The 18,879-nt window shown below is 49.5% G+C and overlaps 1 protein-coding gene across 1 annotated transcript in view; it reads right to left on the reverse strand.

Annotated features, from left to right (window-relative positions):
* The window catches only part of LOC127023404 (SH3 and multiple ankyrin repeat domains protein 3-like), a 299,615-nt gene that overhangs the window by 237,697 nt on the left and 43,039 nt on the right, over window positions 1-18,879 (reverse strand). The window contains exons 3-4 of the mRNA XM_050907545.1: window positions 18,315-18,386; window positions 5,183-5,291 (exon numbers count right to left, since the gene is read on the reverse strand). Of these exons, the coding sequence (XP_050763502.1) occupies window positions 5,183-5,291; window positions 18,315-18,386 (181 nt within the window). The remainder of the gene's footprint in view (window positions 1-5,182; window positions 5,292-18,314; window positions 18,387-18,879) is intronic.

Raw genomic sequence — 18,879 nt, forward strand, 5'->3', positions numbered from 1 at the left:
AGGAGGCAGCTCTGCTGCCAGCCCCACAGCAAGCCTGCCAGGTCCACGCCGATGTCTCGGACTCCCCGGCATGAGGTGCTCAGTCCAGGTGACCGACTCCAGCCTCAGGGCCGGCCACTGAAACGTGTCTGGGTGCCCTTCACCGCAAAGTGGAAATCTGGCCAAGGGAATGGGAACCATGCAGCGGCACTTGTATTTACATGTCTGAACATGGAAGCTGAGGAGAGCCCACAATTTTCCTTTAGTGCTGGATGAGCCTGTGAAATTAAAGGGCAGAAATTTGCTAGTCATGGGGCACGAGGACATGGAAGGAAAGCTGAAGGACAGAAAAGTCCATGTGCTCATCCCAGAGACCCCTTCAGTCCTACAAGCAAGAGAAGGCATCGGACAAATAACACTGGAAGTGACTCACCAGCCACATGATGGGAGCAAAACCAAGAATGTTGGGTTTGGGGAACACCAGCCCATTCTGGAGGATTCTCAGGGAACTGCTCTTCACCAAGAGGTGAGATAATGATCTTGGCTGAGAAATAGGTAGAGCAATTAGGAAGACATTAAACTAAGAACGCAAGTGAAATGATTCCGAAGAGGGAGACGCAGCACAAATGCACCGTGTCAGAAGTAAACCCATTTGACAAAGACTATGAGGAAGATTTTTTTTGCTTCCTCTTTGCTCATTGCAAAATCCTAGGAGGCTGGATAACAAGAAAAAAGATGTGGACTGCTTTTACTGGTAATAAGAATTGTGATATAATTGTCAGTACTGAAATCTACAGACAATTACACCATTTTAGAATATTAAGGATGCCTGCTTGTTACAAGAATGAGAAAGTACTGAGTGGGCAAGGAGGACCAGAGAAAGAGTTTACATTAAAATCCTATCATCTATCGTATGGCCACTGATTAGTCAGAACAGGACTTTGAATGCATGTAGATTAGCATCTGAAGTAGCAAGTCAAAAGGTCAAGCAATAAAATAGCTTTTCATTTTCTAAAAAGGAGAAAACCGATCACTTTTCTATAGATACTGTTTCACTCCAACATAAGGGAATGCTACTTTGGATCTCAATGTAATGAATAAAAATCTGCTAAATATTTGACTACTATCTAGTCAACTAGCTATGATGTGGAAAGAAGACAGCCCCAACTGGCCACGTAAATATTTGATGCTTCCTAAGGGAATGAACTAAGGGAAATTAGATTAGGTAATCAATCATAGGAAATGTGGGAGGTTTAAAATTAAAAAGTAAAAGGCAACTGGGAAGTCTTGAAGAACAATTTCTGTGTGACCCAAAACTACAACTCCATAAATCAAAGAGGAGAACCACTACCTCGTGCCCCTCCCAGATCAGCAGTGAAGTGACGGCAGCAGTTACAAACAGAGACAACTCTAACAACAGGACATGATGAAATAGATAGTGGTCAGTATGAACTGAAAATTAGAAAATGAAGAATAAAAACAAAAACAAACGACATAGGAGTAAAGAAATCCACATTTGGCCTGGCAAAGGACTATCCGAGAGGGGTTTTGCTGCTGTTGTTTAAATTTGCTAATACCGCAATGACTTCCCAGCCCCTGTGCAAGCCAGTCCGTCACTAGGCAGAGAGTGTGTAATTCCTAATAAATACAGACAGCAAAATGACCCATCATTTATTTTTCACTTTGCTGCTGTGGAAATACATTATTTTCCTTTCCATTACCAAATAAGGATTTTTGGCATGAGCTACCTGAGACTGAATAAATTGCTTACATCTAGTGAATGTTGTATATCATCCTCCTTACCTTCTCCCTGAAGATCTTCCTGGTTCAAAAAAAGTTAAACTTTAATACATTTTGAAATATTGGGACATTCAAAAAGACCAGAAGAAAAGCAGTGTCAGGCCAATGTTCAAAAAGGGGCAAGTAAAACGACCTGTGAAACTACAAGTCAGAAAAATAACACTGATCCTGGGAAAATGCTGGGAAAATTGATTTGGAACTTAATTGACACAGCATTAAAGAAAACCTATATTATTAATAACGCCCAATCAAGCTTTACAGTAAATAGGTCTTCCTACTCAAACATAATTCCTTTCCTTGGTAAATTACAAGTCTGATTGATGCAGATAGCTGTATTGATGTAGGACTCACGCTTGGCTGAGTCCTACATGACATTAAAAATGAGTGGTATAAAATGTCAGTCAGGCATGTTCCAAATGAACAAAAATCCAGCTGAAGAGCAGCAGACAGAGTGGCCACTGGGGAACGTGGCTGACCACGTAGGCACTGAAGAGGCTCTTCAGGGTGTTGGACTTGATGCTATTCTAGACCCTCATCAATTATCCTGAAGTAAATGCAAATCTCTGGTCAGATTTGTAGATGCCACAAAGCTTGGAAGAGTGCTAAGAGCAATCAGGGCCGGGCAATCCCAGAATCGGGAACAGCAGAGATGGAAACCCTGCAGGATGCATTTGAGACGCTACACATCGGGGAGGAGACGTGCTGCCCCGGGCAGCTGCAGCAGCTGCACCCTGTGCTCATGGCTCTGCAAATGCTCCTGCCTGGGGGGCCAAGCCAGACCTCCCCAGCCACGCTGCTGTGGTCGGTGGCCTGGAGGGGAGCCGCATGCTCCCGCCATGCTCTTCCATCATCCAGCCCAGGCTGCAGGGGAAGTCAACGGGAAGGAAAACAACCTCCCCAAAACAAACAAAGCTCCCAAGCAAGGAACTGCTTAGTGGTTCCACTTCGTTCAGCTGACATGGGCCAAGTAACCCCAGGTTAAGGCGGGGGTAGGACACAACGCAGGAGGAGGAACAGGAAGGGAAACCCTCCCGGCCCCTCCGTCTAGCAGGACGTAACGTGGGGTCCCATCCCAGAGACACACGGTCGCCCCCATCCTCCCAAATGCGGCCCCGGCAGGCCGGAGAGCGGGGACCTGCAGGAACCCGCGACGAGCAGGCTGTCTGGTACCTGCGTTCTTAAAAGCCTCTTAAAAATGGAGTAGTGACATATAAGCCACAAAAATGACAGGAAAACTGGAGAAAATACCTTCAAATGAAAGACTGGAGGAGTTTGGCCTCTCTTTAATTAAGGAAAGGAAGATTGAATGTTGACTTGATTACCATGTATAAATACCTTCATGTGAAGACATACCAGGTACTAAAGTGCTCTTTAATCTGGAAGATAAAGTATAACGACAGCTGGAAGCTGAAGCACACAAATTTAAATGAGATACGAATTTTAAACAGTGAGGGTGATTAACCAAATAACGAAGGAAAGGCACGGATCTTCTGTTCCCTGAATCAAGATTGATGACTTTCTGGAAAACATGTTTAAGCTTTGCTTAGTGAACACATACACACACACACAGAGGGTGAAGAGCACCCTGCGAGATACAGGAGGTCAGGTCGGATGGTACAATAGCTCCATCTGGTCTTAAATTCCAGGAATCCATGAATACTGAACAGCAGTTTTATGTAATTCTTTCATGTTCACGAAACAGATTGTAAAGCAAGCAGTAATGAAGTGTTTTTGCACAAGAATTAGGACTCCAGAAGTGAGGTGTCCAAGACTCCCTCTGCTCCAACAGTCTATTTTCGCATCTCATAGCATCCACTCTGGTTTTGCCCTCAGTTCTGAACCGGATCCAAACAACTATTTGGGTCAGGTGTTTTTTCTTCTTCTTCCCCCTCTATATTTAACACAGTCTTTTCAGTACTCAAGAGCCTGCTCCTATAAGCCTCTACCCTTCTGTGAAATAACATCTGGGTTCAAACCGTACCAGATCCAAAACCCTCACAGCATCTTTTCAAGCAGCACACTGCACTATGCAATATAATACACTCTGAAAAGCTGAATCAGCTTTAGAAGAGTGGAGGACTTTCTTTATAAGGAAAGGCCCCTCAAAACGCTTGTAAGGTGTTGGGCAAAAATGAAAACCACATGGAGCTGAGCTGTTTGGACATGCTGCAGGGCAGACAGTGATCACGCTTGCACGCTATCAGCTATTTTTCATATGAGCGGTTGTTCATCAGGACACTCTGGCAGGCTCAGACAGAGTGGCTACACCAGCAAATAAAACAGTATAAACATTCCTGGGCACTGTTCAAATGGTTCTTGCCAGAGTTTGGCTGCACCAGCTTTCACCTTCCCAGTTCAGGAGCTAGCAGAGGCTATTCCCAAAGGGCAGTTTGGATGCAGCCGCGTTATCTGAGAGGATAAGAGAGGTTAATAGTGTGAACACCACCACACTCTGCCACCTGATCTCGGTGCTGAGAAATGGTCTGGACACACTAAATTTCTGAGTACAGGGGTAGCCAGTGTTTCAGAAACAACCTGAAAAACCATCCAACTGAACCAGAAACACAGAAAATTAGTCATCAGATTGGAGTCTGCTCATGGGTTGGAAATGTGCCCACGATTCACACACAGAAGTCCAACTCTATAATAAATACTAATAAGCTGCATTACTTTAAACAGGAATAACAAAAGCAGGAACAACAAAAGCAGTAACTCCTCTCTCCGAACAAGACTACGAGACTTCACAGCAGTGGGAATGGGGAGAAGTCCTCCCTCACTGCCCCATCAGTAAGGAAAACGTGCTGGAGTCTGATTCTCACTTCTTACAGCCAGGAGCCTGCAGACAACCCAACAGCCAGAGCTCCAGCGACCAGACTTCTCTGGGGTGAATTTTGCTCACATAGATAGGAAAAAAAAAGAAAAGAAGAAAAAAAAATCAAGGAAACCGGAGGCCAAGATTTTATTTTCTTGACCCCCAAAATACTTCTTAAACCTTCTGACTGTTTCATGAAGAGATCCTCGGGCAGCAATTCGCATTCGCCCAACTTGCCAGTCCCAGAGATAGCCTCATCTTCCCCAGAATCCCACTGGAAGATGCACAGACCCACAGCTCTTTCACTTTATACTGTATTCCCAGACTCTGTATCTTTCCCACACACACACCGTCTTCTCCCAAGAGCCTTCTGTAACTTCATGCTCGCAAGACCCAAGTGTCATAAGAAGACACACTACTGAGAAATTCAACTCACATCCCTCTGTTCCAAACCTTACATTTCAGACGATATACCATTTGCTACAACCCCTCAAAAACAACCACTCCCCCAAATTCCCACTGTGTCACCTGGACACTTTCTCCCCCAAGCCTGCTCTGTCATCCTCCCCTCCCTGGAGAAGCCAGTCTCACCTCCAGTATCCGGATCATGAAAGTTGGGGTCCAGTCCCTTCTCCAGCAGTCTGCAGACCTTCTCTGCATTTAGCATCTGCACGTACTCCATGAACTTCTTCAGATTTGCCTGCAGCCATGACACCCCAGGAAAACACACAATACACAGTGTTAACACCCCAGTATGAAGAAAGAAGCCACCAGAGGAATATCCCCATTCAGGACACCTAAGGCAACCACCAAGAATAACGGGGCAGCACCCACCAGAAGCCAGGCCACATGAGGGTATGCCGCAAATCTACATGGAACATGGTTCTTCCGTCCCTCTCCTCAAAACTGGGATTGCTGGATCACCCCATGGAAACCGTCAGGGGCTGCCAGCCACCACCCTCTGCCCCCACTGCAAGTCCCCTGCTAAGGCACTTTCTGTTCATACACACCGTGAGGGCAGGCAACACACGTTGCGCGTGCTTGTGACACAGGCACGTCAACAGACACGTAACTTCGTCAACGATGCAGCATGGCGCTGGCTATGGAAGGTGCCGTGCCACCTGAGCAGCATCCCAGCGACGGTGAACCACACCACCTGGGGTTTCATCCGCATCTCACTGCAATGTCGTGTACATTGTGTTGGGTCACAAACTCATTTTAAGGGCATATCACTCATCTGCCTGCTGAACTTAAAACACTTCGGAGGAAAGATCAAGCTACTCAAACACCGACCATTATTGCATGGCGCAATGGGTACGGCTGCCACACTGTCTGCTGTGAAACTGTGCTTTATTTTTGGTGTAATTTTCTGTCTTTGGCCAAAGACTAAATCTTGTTCTCCCGAGGGGACTGAGTGCCCAAAAGACTCTCCTTTAAATCCGCCTGGTTGTTTGTGGGTTGTTGTTTTTTTTTCCTTTTGTTCTATTTTGGATAGCTATACGTGATGAATACATTATTTTATTACATTTCTAGACTCTAGAAATTGCAACTCTGTCAGGCAGGCAGGCAACACTTGGACGGACTACAGTGTGAAAACACCCATCTCACACACATTTCCAGTCCAGAATTTCAGACCTTTGATTGCAGGTTGGCTGGGGTTTTTTTGAGTTTATTTTAATCAAACCTTGCAGTAGCCAGCTTTAGGAAAGGCACTCTAGAAAGCGTCTGACACAGCAGAAATACTGTGCAATTAGCTGAGGCAAGTCTTTGGGAAAAGCTCTAACCAACCAGTGAAGCTGCAGCCAACGGTCAGGGAACTGCTCTTGCTCCTGTGAACCACTGCACAGCTGGCTGAACGCATCTGAGCAAAGCAGATTTTTCACCCAGTGAAAAAACTCAAGTTTCAACATTTTCCCCTACTTTGATATAGAAAAATTATATCCTTTATGAAGCAAAATGAATTCCAAAGTGCTTCACTTCAAATTTCATTTTGAAGACTTCCATTTGGGAAATAGAAAAAAAAAATTCTGAAAATACCAAACAGGATGCAGAAACATGTCCAATTCTTTTCAAAGGCTTCCTAAACAAAATTTCATCTCATATTATTTTGCATAATATTTTGATTTTGTCAAAATTTAATTTTCTAGGGAGAAAACTTAATACTTTTAGAACCAATTCTACAGAGGAGTCTGCAAATCCCAAAACTTGGGACCCACAAGTTCACCTGTGCTATTTCTCTGACAAGCTGAGGAGACCGTGGTAAGAAGTCAGACAGAAAATATCACCAAGATGAAACTTTCCAAGGATGAGACAAGTTAATGCTGGCCTGTGAACCTGATTTAAACCAAATTCAGTCTCTGTGTGGTTAGTCTGCAGAACCAAGCCTAAAACATATAGCAAATTTTTTCTAAAGTCAGCACCATGGAGCCATGCCATAAACAAGCCAGGTCACATATGTAAAATTATATAGGCATTTTAGTGCACTAACCCCTGCAACGTTACCCCATCTCAGCAATTAGATGCCTAATTAGCTTAGGCAAAACCCTACGGTAATGCAGCTCCACTGCACCCATGCCGGTACTTGACCTGCTCGCTCTGGCTGTCTGCAGCAATACGCAGACGTGTGCAGAGATGCCAATGCCACAGGAACGCACAAGATAATGCACAAAGCCGCAAACACGCAATTCAGTTACAAGGTTCACTCCCCTTAGCGCCCCAGGGGCAACAGGGCAGTAAGGCAAGAGCCAAGAAGAGCAGGGATTCAGCGGGGACGGCAGATGCCACAGTTCATCCCTTGGTGTGGAGCACAGCCCCGCTTCCCGTCCCGACCACCCTGCCCATCCCCGGGCGCTCCCTCACATCCCTCAAGACCACACCAGCCCAGGCAGGGCCGCCAGGACAGACCCGACGCAACTGCGGGACAGCGCGCACGAGCAAGGAGAAACTACTCAGAAGGTAAAAAACAGTTGGGTCGGAAATGTCTACACGCAATATAAGCAATTCCCACAGCACCAACGCTCTTATCACGAGCACGGCAAAAGGGCAACTGGCATCAACTGCAGCAGGGCACAAGCACTGCCTTTTCAGGTGGCAAGTCATTCCCTCGACCCTCGCTGCTCAGTGTCACTTCTCTCCCAGATCCCCCCTCGCCTCACAAGTAACTGAAAGCAAAATCCACCTCCTGCTTCAATATCCCTTCAGCTACTGCAGAAGTACAGAAACACTGAAGGAAATCACAGCTGCCTGCCAGCAACAGCACAGACGGGACTTGACAACTCCAGCAACCGCCTCCAGGATGCCATCCCAAAATGCCTCTTCCCAACCATCACCCAATTGCGCAGATTTAACCCTGTTCCTTCCACTCCTGTTTGCCCATACGCCTCTTCTCCTCCCAGCAGCCGTTCAGCAGACGATGCTAACCTAACCCAACAGATGATGCTCCATGCGTGGCCCCACTAAACGCATGTGGCCAAGAATGGCACTGCCAGTCCCACCGAGAACCATGCCAGCGGTCGCGGGACACGTGGAGGCATGAGCCGAGGAAGGGACCCCCCACCGCGTGGCCCATCCCCTTGATGCTGCCAGCCTCTGCCCACGTTGGCCCCTGCACCAGCAGCCTTCCTGAGGCCTCCAGGGACAGAGAGGCACTTGTGAGTGCTCCCTGCAAAGGCAAAGACCATACCTCTGCATATGCGATAGCAGCTCATGGCAGTTTCACTTTTATGCTGCTACCAGACACATCCCAGGCACTAACCTGAAGTTCTGCTCCTGAGGTTCTGCCAGCGGCTCTCATTTACAACCCCAGAAACGCATCCTACCCTGACCATCAGCGCCCAGCAGCAGCATGCTTGTTTATATTTCTAGTTTTCTAGGTGCTCAGGAATCGAAAACATTTTTTGACCGTAGAAAGTTGATGCACTATGTCAACTTTTAATGGTACTGTTCATATTTAGAAAGGAAACTGAAAAGAAAGTGCATGAGAAGGAGGATGCAGAGAGAGGCATCCTCGGTTCTGGGATCTGCATTCTCCCACTGTAGATGCTTGTTCGTCATCATGGTCCTGTGCACCACGCAGGCATTAACGGGTCTACGCATGGAATTTCCCTTTGGGGGAAATCAATTACTACCCTGCATTTCCAGCTGAAGAACAAAGAAGGTTCAGCTATCCAAGGTCTCGGACCACATCCACAGCAATGCTTCAAAAATAATTTATAAAGTCCAGAGACTTAACCAGTTAATTTTTACATAGAAAAATATTCCCTTTCCATCAGTTTGTAGCTGCCTGTCTGCTCTGCAGCGTGCTCCAGATGTGCAGCTCGGTGCCCACGTTAAGAGGTTGCTGCAATTCACAAACTTAACACTATGGGGAGAGGGTAGGACACCAGCACAGTGATTTCTGATCCTCCCTGGCCCAGTTCTGTTCCTCCAGTTTGGTCCCAGACCTCAGGGAACAATGAAAATGCCAAAGAAAACTGAGAATGTAGATAATGAAAAAGACCAGAGGCATAATGTTATGGCATCACAAGAATCCCATCCCCAGGATTTAGGTGACAGCCTTGCTCCACTTACAAACAAACCTGAATTAAGGCATAACAAGGAAAGAGACCAAAAAAGGGGAAAAATAAAAAGAAGATCGCAACATAGATGGTGTCTCTGATCAGGCTTACAGCCTGGCCTTACTAAGAGCTGTGTTTGTGCAGCAGAGGCAGTGAGCTGTGGCAGGAGACATGGCTGAGCAGCCAGGAGCAGGGTCACCGTACGCGTTTCACTGCCGAAAGACGGCGGGTTTAGAACCGTGCATTTGGCTAACATGGCGGCAACTGGAGCGACCACAGCAACTCGACTGCGGGCACCGGGAGCAGCAGCATGTACGAGCAGAGCGGCCCAACGCCTCCCATTATCAGACAGTTTTCAGTTTCTTATTCTTTACCAACAGAGAGGTATATAATTAGCTCAATTAAGCTGTTTTGCAAAATAAAGTTAGAGAAAAATACATTGTTTCATTCAAGTTCAATATTTCTACGACCACAGAGAGAGGGAGACCACCATTTCTATGCACAAATTCTGGGGAGGCAGTCTGCTACTTCCCAGACAGCTCTACAGTGCTGTATCAATAGCCAGATTTGGGAAATAACAGAAATTGGATTAGGTAAAAGAAGAGGAAATTGCTAATTGAGACATCCTGGTCACAATACGCTTGAAACCATTGCATCAAGATCCAGGGACTCTCTTCCTTGGCGGCCTCTCACGCATCTTGCCTTTGCAGCCCAATAACCGGAGAACTGAAATCCCCCGTCAAGCTCCCTGCTCACTCCCAGCACCTCCTGGGCGTCCCTCAGGGTCCCTGGAGAGAAGCTGCAGCAGGGCTGGGGAGCCTCCGCGGAGCAACCCCAGCTCTGCCAAGGCGTCTGCCAACAGGCGGGGTGCGCAGTCGCCCCTCGACAGCCCGCGGACATCTGCATGCAGCCCCCCGGTACCGTTTCAGCCGGTTTGGTCAAAGCGGCCCATTCCCAGCAAGCCGATGCAGCCAGACCTGAGGCACCCAACGTTTGAACCACCACCAAAGCATGGCACAGGTCCAACCAAAGAGCTTAACTGAAATCAGACCAGCGCTGCGTGGTGCAGCCAAAGCCACGTGGCAATCCCCACCCATGGCATGGCCGTCCCCGCCGGCCCCCTCCTCGCAGAGGGGACACAGGGGCTCTCGGGGAGCTACTCCCCACCCGGGTGCGACCGCGGTCATCGCAGCAGCCCCAGGCTCTGCGGCACGCAGAGTGGTGCCAAACCAACAACAATTTGATCCTGGCTTTAATGTTTTCACTTAAGTAAGATTTCAGTTACACTAAAAGTATACATCTGCCATGTTAAAAATGCACCTGTTTAACCGGAGTTTGCAGCATGACAGCTGATGCGGACCTCTGTATTTACAAGCACTTCTAAAAATGTATTGGTTAAATGGCCCTTCTGCCAATAGTCATGAATTCATTCAAGTGTGCTTTTTTCATTCAGAATCAGAAGCAAAACATACTTAGCTTTTGAAATCACTCAAACACTACAAATACGTCACAGCCATGTTCCTTGCTGGGCACATTATATCCACTTTTCACAATAAAGCAAACGCTGCTATTTACATTCTTCCATGTCGGTTTTTCAGCTTATGCTGCACAGAAAAGCTTTCCTATCTGATTGTTTTCCATTTCAATTTAGCTAGAAACACAGAATATTTTCCTTATTATTTGGACTGATTCACTCAAAGCCGAAAGGAGATTTGAGAACTGAGAAAGTAAGGAAGCTTGTTTTCCTCCCCCAATCTATGAATAAAACCCTGGTGGGAAAGGAATGAGATCTCATTATTCTAAGAACTTGAGGGATTTGGGGCCAGGTTTTCAAATGTATTAAGGTGACTAGACATGAAGAGAGAGAGCAAATGTCAGACTCCCACTGAAATCAAGGGGAGCTAAGCAGATACCTAAACCGCTTAGGCAATTTTGAAATCTCACTAGATACTTGCTTATTTTCTGGCACTTAAATACCTTTGAGAATTTGTGATGAGAACCACTCATACAAACTAAATCTTCCTTTGTTTAAAAGATCAGTCAGCTTTAAATACAAAAGATATGTACTGATAAATTTACTTTTGTCTTCTGTGTCCAGTACATTCAAGCAACATTTATTTAAGCGATAAAGACACAATTTAAAATGTTATTTTGCTATAGTTTTAATTGAGTTTCAGCTTTCATCCAAATGCAGTTTGATACAAATCAAAAGAATAAAAAAATAATCAGAAGCCAGTAAAGGCATGGCATCCCATTTCCTACACGCAAAAATTAAAACCTAAATGCATTTATATAAAGCTATCTAACTGCTTAAACAAACACTCATAATGTATCTTCACATGAGCAAAAGCAGCGTATTTAGTGTGAAGATTATGGTGATTTGCAAATCGATATATTTGAATGGCTACAGTAAACAGAGCGAAGCAAGCTTTCTCTGGGGAGGAAAAAACCTCCAAGACCCAACAAAAACTCATGCAAATAAAACTAAAGCTCAGAGTAAGACTCCACCTTATTTTTTTAAGGGGTGTTTTAAGTCTCTTATTTCCCAGGTGCCGTCGCGCAAGCAGCGCCAGGTGGCACAGCCCGGGCAGGGGTCGGGGCCCAGGGGCTGTGGGCAGGCAGGACCCCTCTCGCCCCCCACACCGGGACCAACAAGGTCTTTAAGGAAACTGCGACTGCTCACACCTCCTGTATCTCCCGCCTGCTGCCTGGAAACCCTTTGGGAAGCAATCCCTGTCTTTGGGGTCTTCTTTCTTGTGGGTAAGGCTGCGCTGCTCCCCGAGGAGGATCCTCGTAAGGAGAGACAGGAACCAAAGCCTGGGTCTGCCCTTACCCTTTGGGCTACTGCCCGAACCGCGGCTCCAGTGCTTCAGCTCAGTTCACGTATTGTTACCCAAAACACCCGCCTCAGCAGATAACTCCTCAGCAAGTTTGAGGCACTTCTGTTTGTTTACAAGAGCGAGAAGGAGGTTCACACCGGGAGAGTGCCTGGGGACGGGGCGCAGCTCCAGCCACCAGCTGGCAGCTGCCCTGCCGCAGTCCATTATCCTCTGCTAGCACCAAACCACAAGAAAAATCAACACCCTCCAGAAAAGAAAAGCTCATTGAGAGGAAACTGGTGCGAAGGAACAAGCTTCTCTCTCTTGAATCGAAATGAAAGAAAATAAATGAGATATTCTTCTCGCAGAGAAATTATTCTGTCACTCGCTATTCACCGCGGGCTGGGTGCTGGGGGAAGCCAACCGCAGGCACCCGGCTCGGGTGCTCTGCAAGAGCGGAAAGACAACACATCCCCTTCATGCCAAGCACATGCTGATGTTTCCAGCAATTTCAGTATCAAGGAAAGACTAGTCTTTTCTCAGGGTCCAGTTTGCCGCAAACAGCAGCTGGAATTAAGACAAACCATCCGCTTTCCAGAGCATGGCCGCTGCTGCGGGGTCACAGGCCCTGGAAGAGACTGGAGAAGACGGACCTCCTCCCTTGTGCCGGCTGCGTGACAAGTTCTCACACAGGCCATTAGGCAGCAGCAAATAGGCACCTCATTGATTCCCACAGAAACGTCAAATAACGGATTTCATGACACACCACAACAATGTTTAACTGCTGTCTCGGGGGCTGGCTCGGTGCGTCTCCACACCTGCCTGGAGCACCCCCAACGCGAGCAGGACAGAGGCCCTGCAGAGGCCCACGCGCGGAGGAGGCCGAGCCTTTGCAGAGGACCGGGGGCAGCCCCCGCCGTCCTGCCAGCAGCACCTTCCCAGCGGGGACACCTCCTCTGCACGGGACGCTGCTGGGATGTACCGGCTTTGGCCGGGAGAGAGCTACATTTCTTCATAGTAGCTGGTATGGGGCTACATTTTGGATTTGTGCTGAAAACAGTGTTGATAACACAGGGACGTGTTAGCTATTGCTGAGCAGGGCTTGCACAACGTCAAGGGCTTTTCTGCTCCTCACCCTGCCCCGCCAGCGAGCAGGCTGGGGGTGCACAAGGAGCTGGGAGGGGGCACAGCCGGGACAGCTGATCCCAGCTGACCCAAGGGATATTCCAGACCACAGGACATCATGCTCAGCAATAAAACTGGGGGAAGGAGGAGGAAGGGGAGACTTTTGGAGTGATGGCCTTTGTCTTCCCAAGTCACTGTCACGTGTGATGGAGCCCCGCTGTCCTGGGGATGGCTGAACACCTGCCCGCGACGGGAAGCAGTGCATGAATTCCTGATCTTGCTTTGCGTGCGCACGCAGCTTTTGCTTTACCTGTTAAACTGTCCTTATCTCAACCCACCAGGTTTTTCACTTTTACCCTTCTGTTTCTCTCCAAAGACTCACTGAAATCCAGGTCGGCTGTTACCAGAGGAAGATGGTGGGCTGGATGGGCTGCGGTCACCTGGGGCAGCCTTCGCATGCTCTCAGCCATTAGATCCTGCTGTCCTGCCCTTCGTTCGTTAGTTTGTCTGGGTAGAGAAGGAGAAGTCAGAGACAAGCAAGAGGTCTCCTGCAGCAGAGAGGCAGGACGGGCCTTGCTTGTGCCCAGCTTTGATACGCCAGTTGATGAGGTCTGATGTGTTTCTTGCTGTAGAGGGGGGCCCCAGGACGCAGATGGCACTGATGGCAGTGCAAAACAGCAAACAGCAAGGCACCACCCTGTTCTCCATCCTCAAGTCTTGAATCCTTGCCCCAGCCTTGATCACCTTCAGCCACTATTAATGCAAAATCCTCCTCCAGCCCGGATGAGTGCAAGTCCTCCATCCTGAAGGTGGGTGCAGCCCCCCCCAACACGCTGCCTCTGCCAGCGCAGGCCTCACCAGCACACACAGACTCTCCTGCATCCAGCTCCAGTGGCCTGTCTCTTCCCGAGGTCCTTCACAGCCTGCACCGGCTCCTTTCTGCTGTCTCCTCCCGACATCGCCGTGGCCATGGCGTTCGCTCCCCTCACCCAGGTGCGCCTTGGGCAAAGATATCCCCCGCGTCCCACTGCTCCGCAGAGCAGTGCCACCGTCCCCTCCCCACTACAACCACCCCTCTCGCGCACTAACCCCAACAGGAAAGGTGGTGACAGTCACGCCGCAGACCTGCCGCGAGTGTTGTCCACCAAGCTGACACTTTCTCGTTGCTTTGTCACCCTTGCTCTGCCTGCAGCCCCTGCCTGCACCCGCCCCAGCCCCGCGCAGGGCTGCCATTCTTCTGTAACCGTACAGTTTGCAGCACAAGAGCATCGCCGTCTGTGGCCAGCGCTTCTGGCTCTATGCTAATGTCAGTCATCTACAACACTAATGGCATATGTGCTCCTAATAATTACTTTAAGTGTGTTTTAAGTGTGTTACTTCTTTCCCCTTCAAGGTGGTAATATCCCAAGTCTCTTGGTAGCACAACGTCCTTTGTGGACATTTTGGTAAATGCCAAGATTTTTCTGCACAGATTTTCGTTTATAAGCACAATGGGATTGCCCTTTTCTAACATGCATTTTTTGCACTCCCATTTCTAAATGGTGTACTGCAATTCAATGGGAAAAATATCTATAAGAAATGTCACTGCCTGCAGATCCCAAGAGGCGCAAGGGACTGAGGCTGATGATTGACTGATTTTACCAAGTCACTTCGTTATTGCTAGCCATACAAGAAAACAGTTTCCCCACTTCTTAGAACAAGTCCACTGGCACTCAAAAAAAAGAGTTGGGTTTTTTTTTCTTGTTTCTCTTTTTTAATGGCAGTTAAGAATCATGTTTCAAGGTCATTAAAAGATTCAAGTAGTGTATCCTGCCACTAAAAGTCAGACTCTAAACTGTGAACATTTTCATACTTTGCTCTCATTCAGATGAGACCATTAGCCACAGGCCTAAAGATTTCACACATACCACAGCCTCAGGAGCGGTCCCACCATCCTGTTAGACCTAAAGCTAATCCTTCACAGCCCTTTGAATTACCACATCTCAGAAAAAACAGTATTTCACTGCCCGAGCAATTAGGCATCACTACAAATAACAGCAAAGCCTCACGCCTCGAGCAACACGTACGGTCTGCACCACACCGCAGAGGCATCACCTCCGTGCATCTGCTTTCCCAGAAGAAAACACCTACCCCTAAATGCACAGTCAGAAGCAGAAACCCTCCACAGCAGCCAACCCGACGCGTAAGCCTGTACAAGCCTGCAGTGGTGGAGGAGCCAGCCGTTCCCCAAGTCGGCCCAGAGACACCTCCTCACTGCATGTTCGACGCGGGGAATGAACCCCCCAACCACTCCTGCCCTGCCGCCAGCCCCCACAGCATCCCTCCGTGGGGACGGTGGCACGGCGGGAGGACTGTCCCCCCACAGCCCCTCGCCTGGCGGTGCCTGGTGCAGCTGCAGCGGGGGCGGCACAGCAGACAGGGCAGAAGCAGGCAGTACCGTGCTCTTCGCTCGGGGTCTGCGGTCCCCAGCAGCTTGCCGGTTTTCTCTCTGCTCAGCCAGCCACCGTCCCAGAGAGGAGCCCATGTCCCTCTGCTCTCCGTCCCCCTCTCACCCTCAAGCCAGCTGCCAGGAGGCTGCACACGCACGCTCCGCTCTCACCCTCTCCCAGCAAAACAGCATCGATCTGTGCCGGGCGGGTAAGTCACGCCACCGCCGGCTCTCAGCACCAGCATCGCTTCAACGAGTGGCCAGCACGAGCACGTCTCCCACTCGCGCCCCTCCTGGCGCTACTCCCTGCGGCTGCCTCCGCCGCCTCCCTCGCACCACACCCCTGCAGGAGCAGCCCCGGGGCAGGACGAGGGCTCCTCTTCTGCCCCCACAAGCACCGCAGCCCACGGTGCCCCCAGGCTCTGGGAAAACACCAGCCAAAGGAAACGCTCATCAGCATCCTCTTGATGGAGACAAAAGGGAGCGGAGATGCAGGATCTCGCTCAGATGTCATATTTTATCTGCAAGGGATGGTTTAAAAATAAAGAAACAACACGAAGGAAATTTGTTTTTTAAGTAGAAATTAAAGCATGGAGATTAAGTGAATATTCAATAAAGTGCATTTATGGCTACTACATGCTTGTAGGGGAAGTCCTCAGGTCTCCCTGTGGCAGGCGCCTCCAGCCCTCCCTCCAGCAGGCACGGTCTCTCACTGGCAAGGCTCAGGAGGACCGTGATTCACACTTCCTGGCGCCAGGAAGATGCTGAGAGCTTTCCAGATTTGCTGCCTGGATATTCTTATGCCACCAGACAGAAGCCTCGTGACTTTAATCTTCGTGAGTCAAACATGAACCCTAACAGCATTTTGTTCCTTGTTTCTGCAGCTCTGCAAACTGAAGACAGAGGACCTGCTTCTTGCAAACAGAAGACAGAGGACCTGCTTCTTCCCACGAAGAAGATTTTCACCTTTGGCGTAGGTCAAGCCCTTTGGGAGGAGGTTTTCTTCCCTTCTGCTTTACGTCTGTGGCTCCACCTAGCTCAGCTCTTGTTGTTGTACCTGTTAACTGAAAATTTACCACCCTTGCCTGCCTGTCTCTTGCAGAGCAGACGTGACCAGAAGCAAAGCACCACCCTGCGGACCCGCGGCAGGAGCCACACACGGGTGCCCCGCGCCCAGTGGCGACGTGGGCTGCCAGGAGGCCGAGGAGGAGGCACAGCGCCCGGGTGTGCCTCCGCAGTCGCCCGACCCTGGGCACCTCCTGCGCCTCTCTCGGAGCCGCTGGCTGTCGGGCGAGAGTGGCCGAGCAGCTGAGAAGGGTCAAGGCAGACAACGGCAGGCGTCTCGTCAGCGGGCAAAAGGAAAACAGCCAAGAGGCTGCTCAGCCCTCGGTGGGAAGCGGCTGCTCTGCACAGGGGGTTTCTGCAGGAGCTTGCGATACACAGCAACAAGGGAGCTAGCAGGGAGCCCTGGGATCCCAGCCAGTCCCACGTCTTTCCTAAACAAGAACCCCCAAAGCCTCTCTGCACAGCCTTCCCCAGTACAGTGCCCTCCACACTCAGGCCATCTCCATGAGCCTCTCCATGCCACCGCTCCCTGCTCCAGCCCTTCCCCATGGACTCTCCCAGAAAATGAGTTTGATGGGGGCTACAGATGTCCTCATGCCACCCAGCAGTTCGAATGCTGCCCAGTGCGTTAGAGCCACCCAGCTGTGCAATGGCCACCGCACTGCCGGAGTCCACTCCCTTCCTCCTGTCTTGCAGTTCCCACGTGCCGCTGGCCCCAGCCTCCCAGGAACCATCAAAGTCCCTACGGGGCCACGTCCCATCTCAAGGCAAAATTATTAGTGGCAGCAGAAACCTTCTGACAGTTCCAGACCTCTCCATAATTATTGTTCTTTATTTCTTAGGCGAGAAGTGGCATCATGGGACCACCGCAGCTGTCCAGGGGAAGAGCAATGTCAGAGGGCATCCAGCCAACACGTGCCCAAGGCCTGTCACCATTAGCATCCCTGACCCTCCGGCTGTGCCAACTGGGGTGTCCCTGGCCGCAGAGCCCGGTGGTTTTGGTGGGGCATCTCTCCTCCCAGGAAACACCCATGCATGCAAAAGCACCATTCCTGCCACACTCCTTGTTCTCCAAACACCCAGACTGTCCATTCAGTGCCTGCACCGTTGATCTTGGCACATGCCTTGATCACTGCCCACAACATGTTGGGGCTGCAGTAGACCAAGAGGGCTTTCCACTTCACATGTGGATCCTACCAGCAAAATCCTGACCCAAACACATGGGTTAAAGCCAGAGACAAAGCAACGAGCCCACGCGCAAGGCGGAGGCGTGCTGCAGCCTCTCGCTGGGGGAAGGGAAGGCGTGCTCCTCAATGTGTACCATTGTGCTCTCCAGGCATTTAGTGACTTCTCCATGCCAGAGAATAAAGCTTCTCTTCAGCTGGCCCATCATGTGTTCTTCTGCCTCACCACCCCATGCAAAGCTGACCCCACGCTCTCCCGCAGAGCCTAGTCCAACCACACACCTGCCTGCTAGCACACGTAAGCAGTGCAAGTCTATCCCTGTGTGGGCACCCTACCATGGCTCGATGGGGTCCTTCAGCTTGCACCCCCACCTAAACCGCCCCAGGCTTCGGCAAGCACCATCCATTTCTCACGAGTGCTATGCAGTCTGGCAGGCAGGGAAGACTGAAACATCCCCAAACCTGGTATCCTCTCTGTAGTAGGCCACCATCAGTGCTGAACATGCTACCAGGGCTTTGAGCTTGCCAGCTAGACTCCAGCCTTACCTTTGTATGGAGCTTGGCAAACTGCTTGTCATCCAGCAAAGTCTGGGTGTACACACGCCTTTTGTACCGGAACTGCAAGAGGGAAGAATGTCAGATATGAGATGAACAAAACCCACTCAGCATCAAACGGCTCTCGAGCAGCTCCAGTAAACATCAGCTTGCATGAAGACATTCAGTCTAGAGCTGAAAACAACAACAGATACAGAATACACTGTTCTCCTTCATAATTTGCTCTAATAGTTAATTGCTTTCCTCACTAAAGAAATTCTGGCCAGTTTTTCATATGAATCTGTCTGGCTTCAGCTTCCAGACAGTGTGGGCTTTGTTCTGCTTCTTCCCAATTAATTAGGGATCTCTCTAACAACAGAATGGTTTTCCCCAGGATGGTTCTTAAACAGGTGGTCTATAGCCGACTTCCCTGTAAGCAGGCTGAGCATTAAATCTCTCATTGAGGGATCCTCTCTTCTGTTCTCAGGTCATTTCTGCTGCTCTTTTCTGTCCCATGCCTCTTTCCAATGTCCTTTCAAGTACACTGACTCTCACCCACACACCGCTCCAATACCAA

The sequence above is a fragment of the Gymnogyps californianus genome, chromosome 1 (genome assembly GCF_018139145.2).
Source record: "Gymnogyps californianus isolate 813 chromosome 1, ASM1813914v2, whole genome shotgun sequence".
Classification (NCBI taxonomy): domain Eukaryota; kingdom Metazoa; phylum Chordata; class Aves; order Accipitriformes; family Cathartidae; genus Gymnogyps; species Gymnogyps californianus.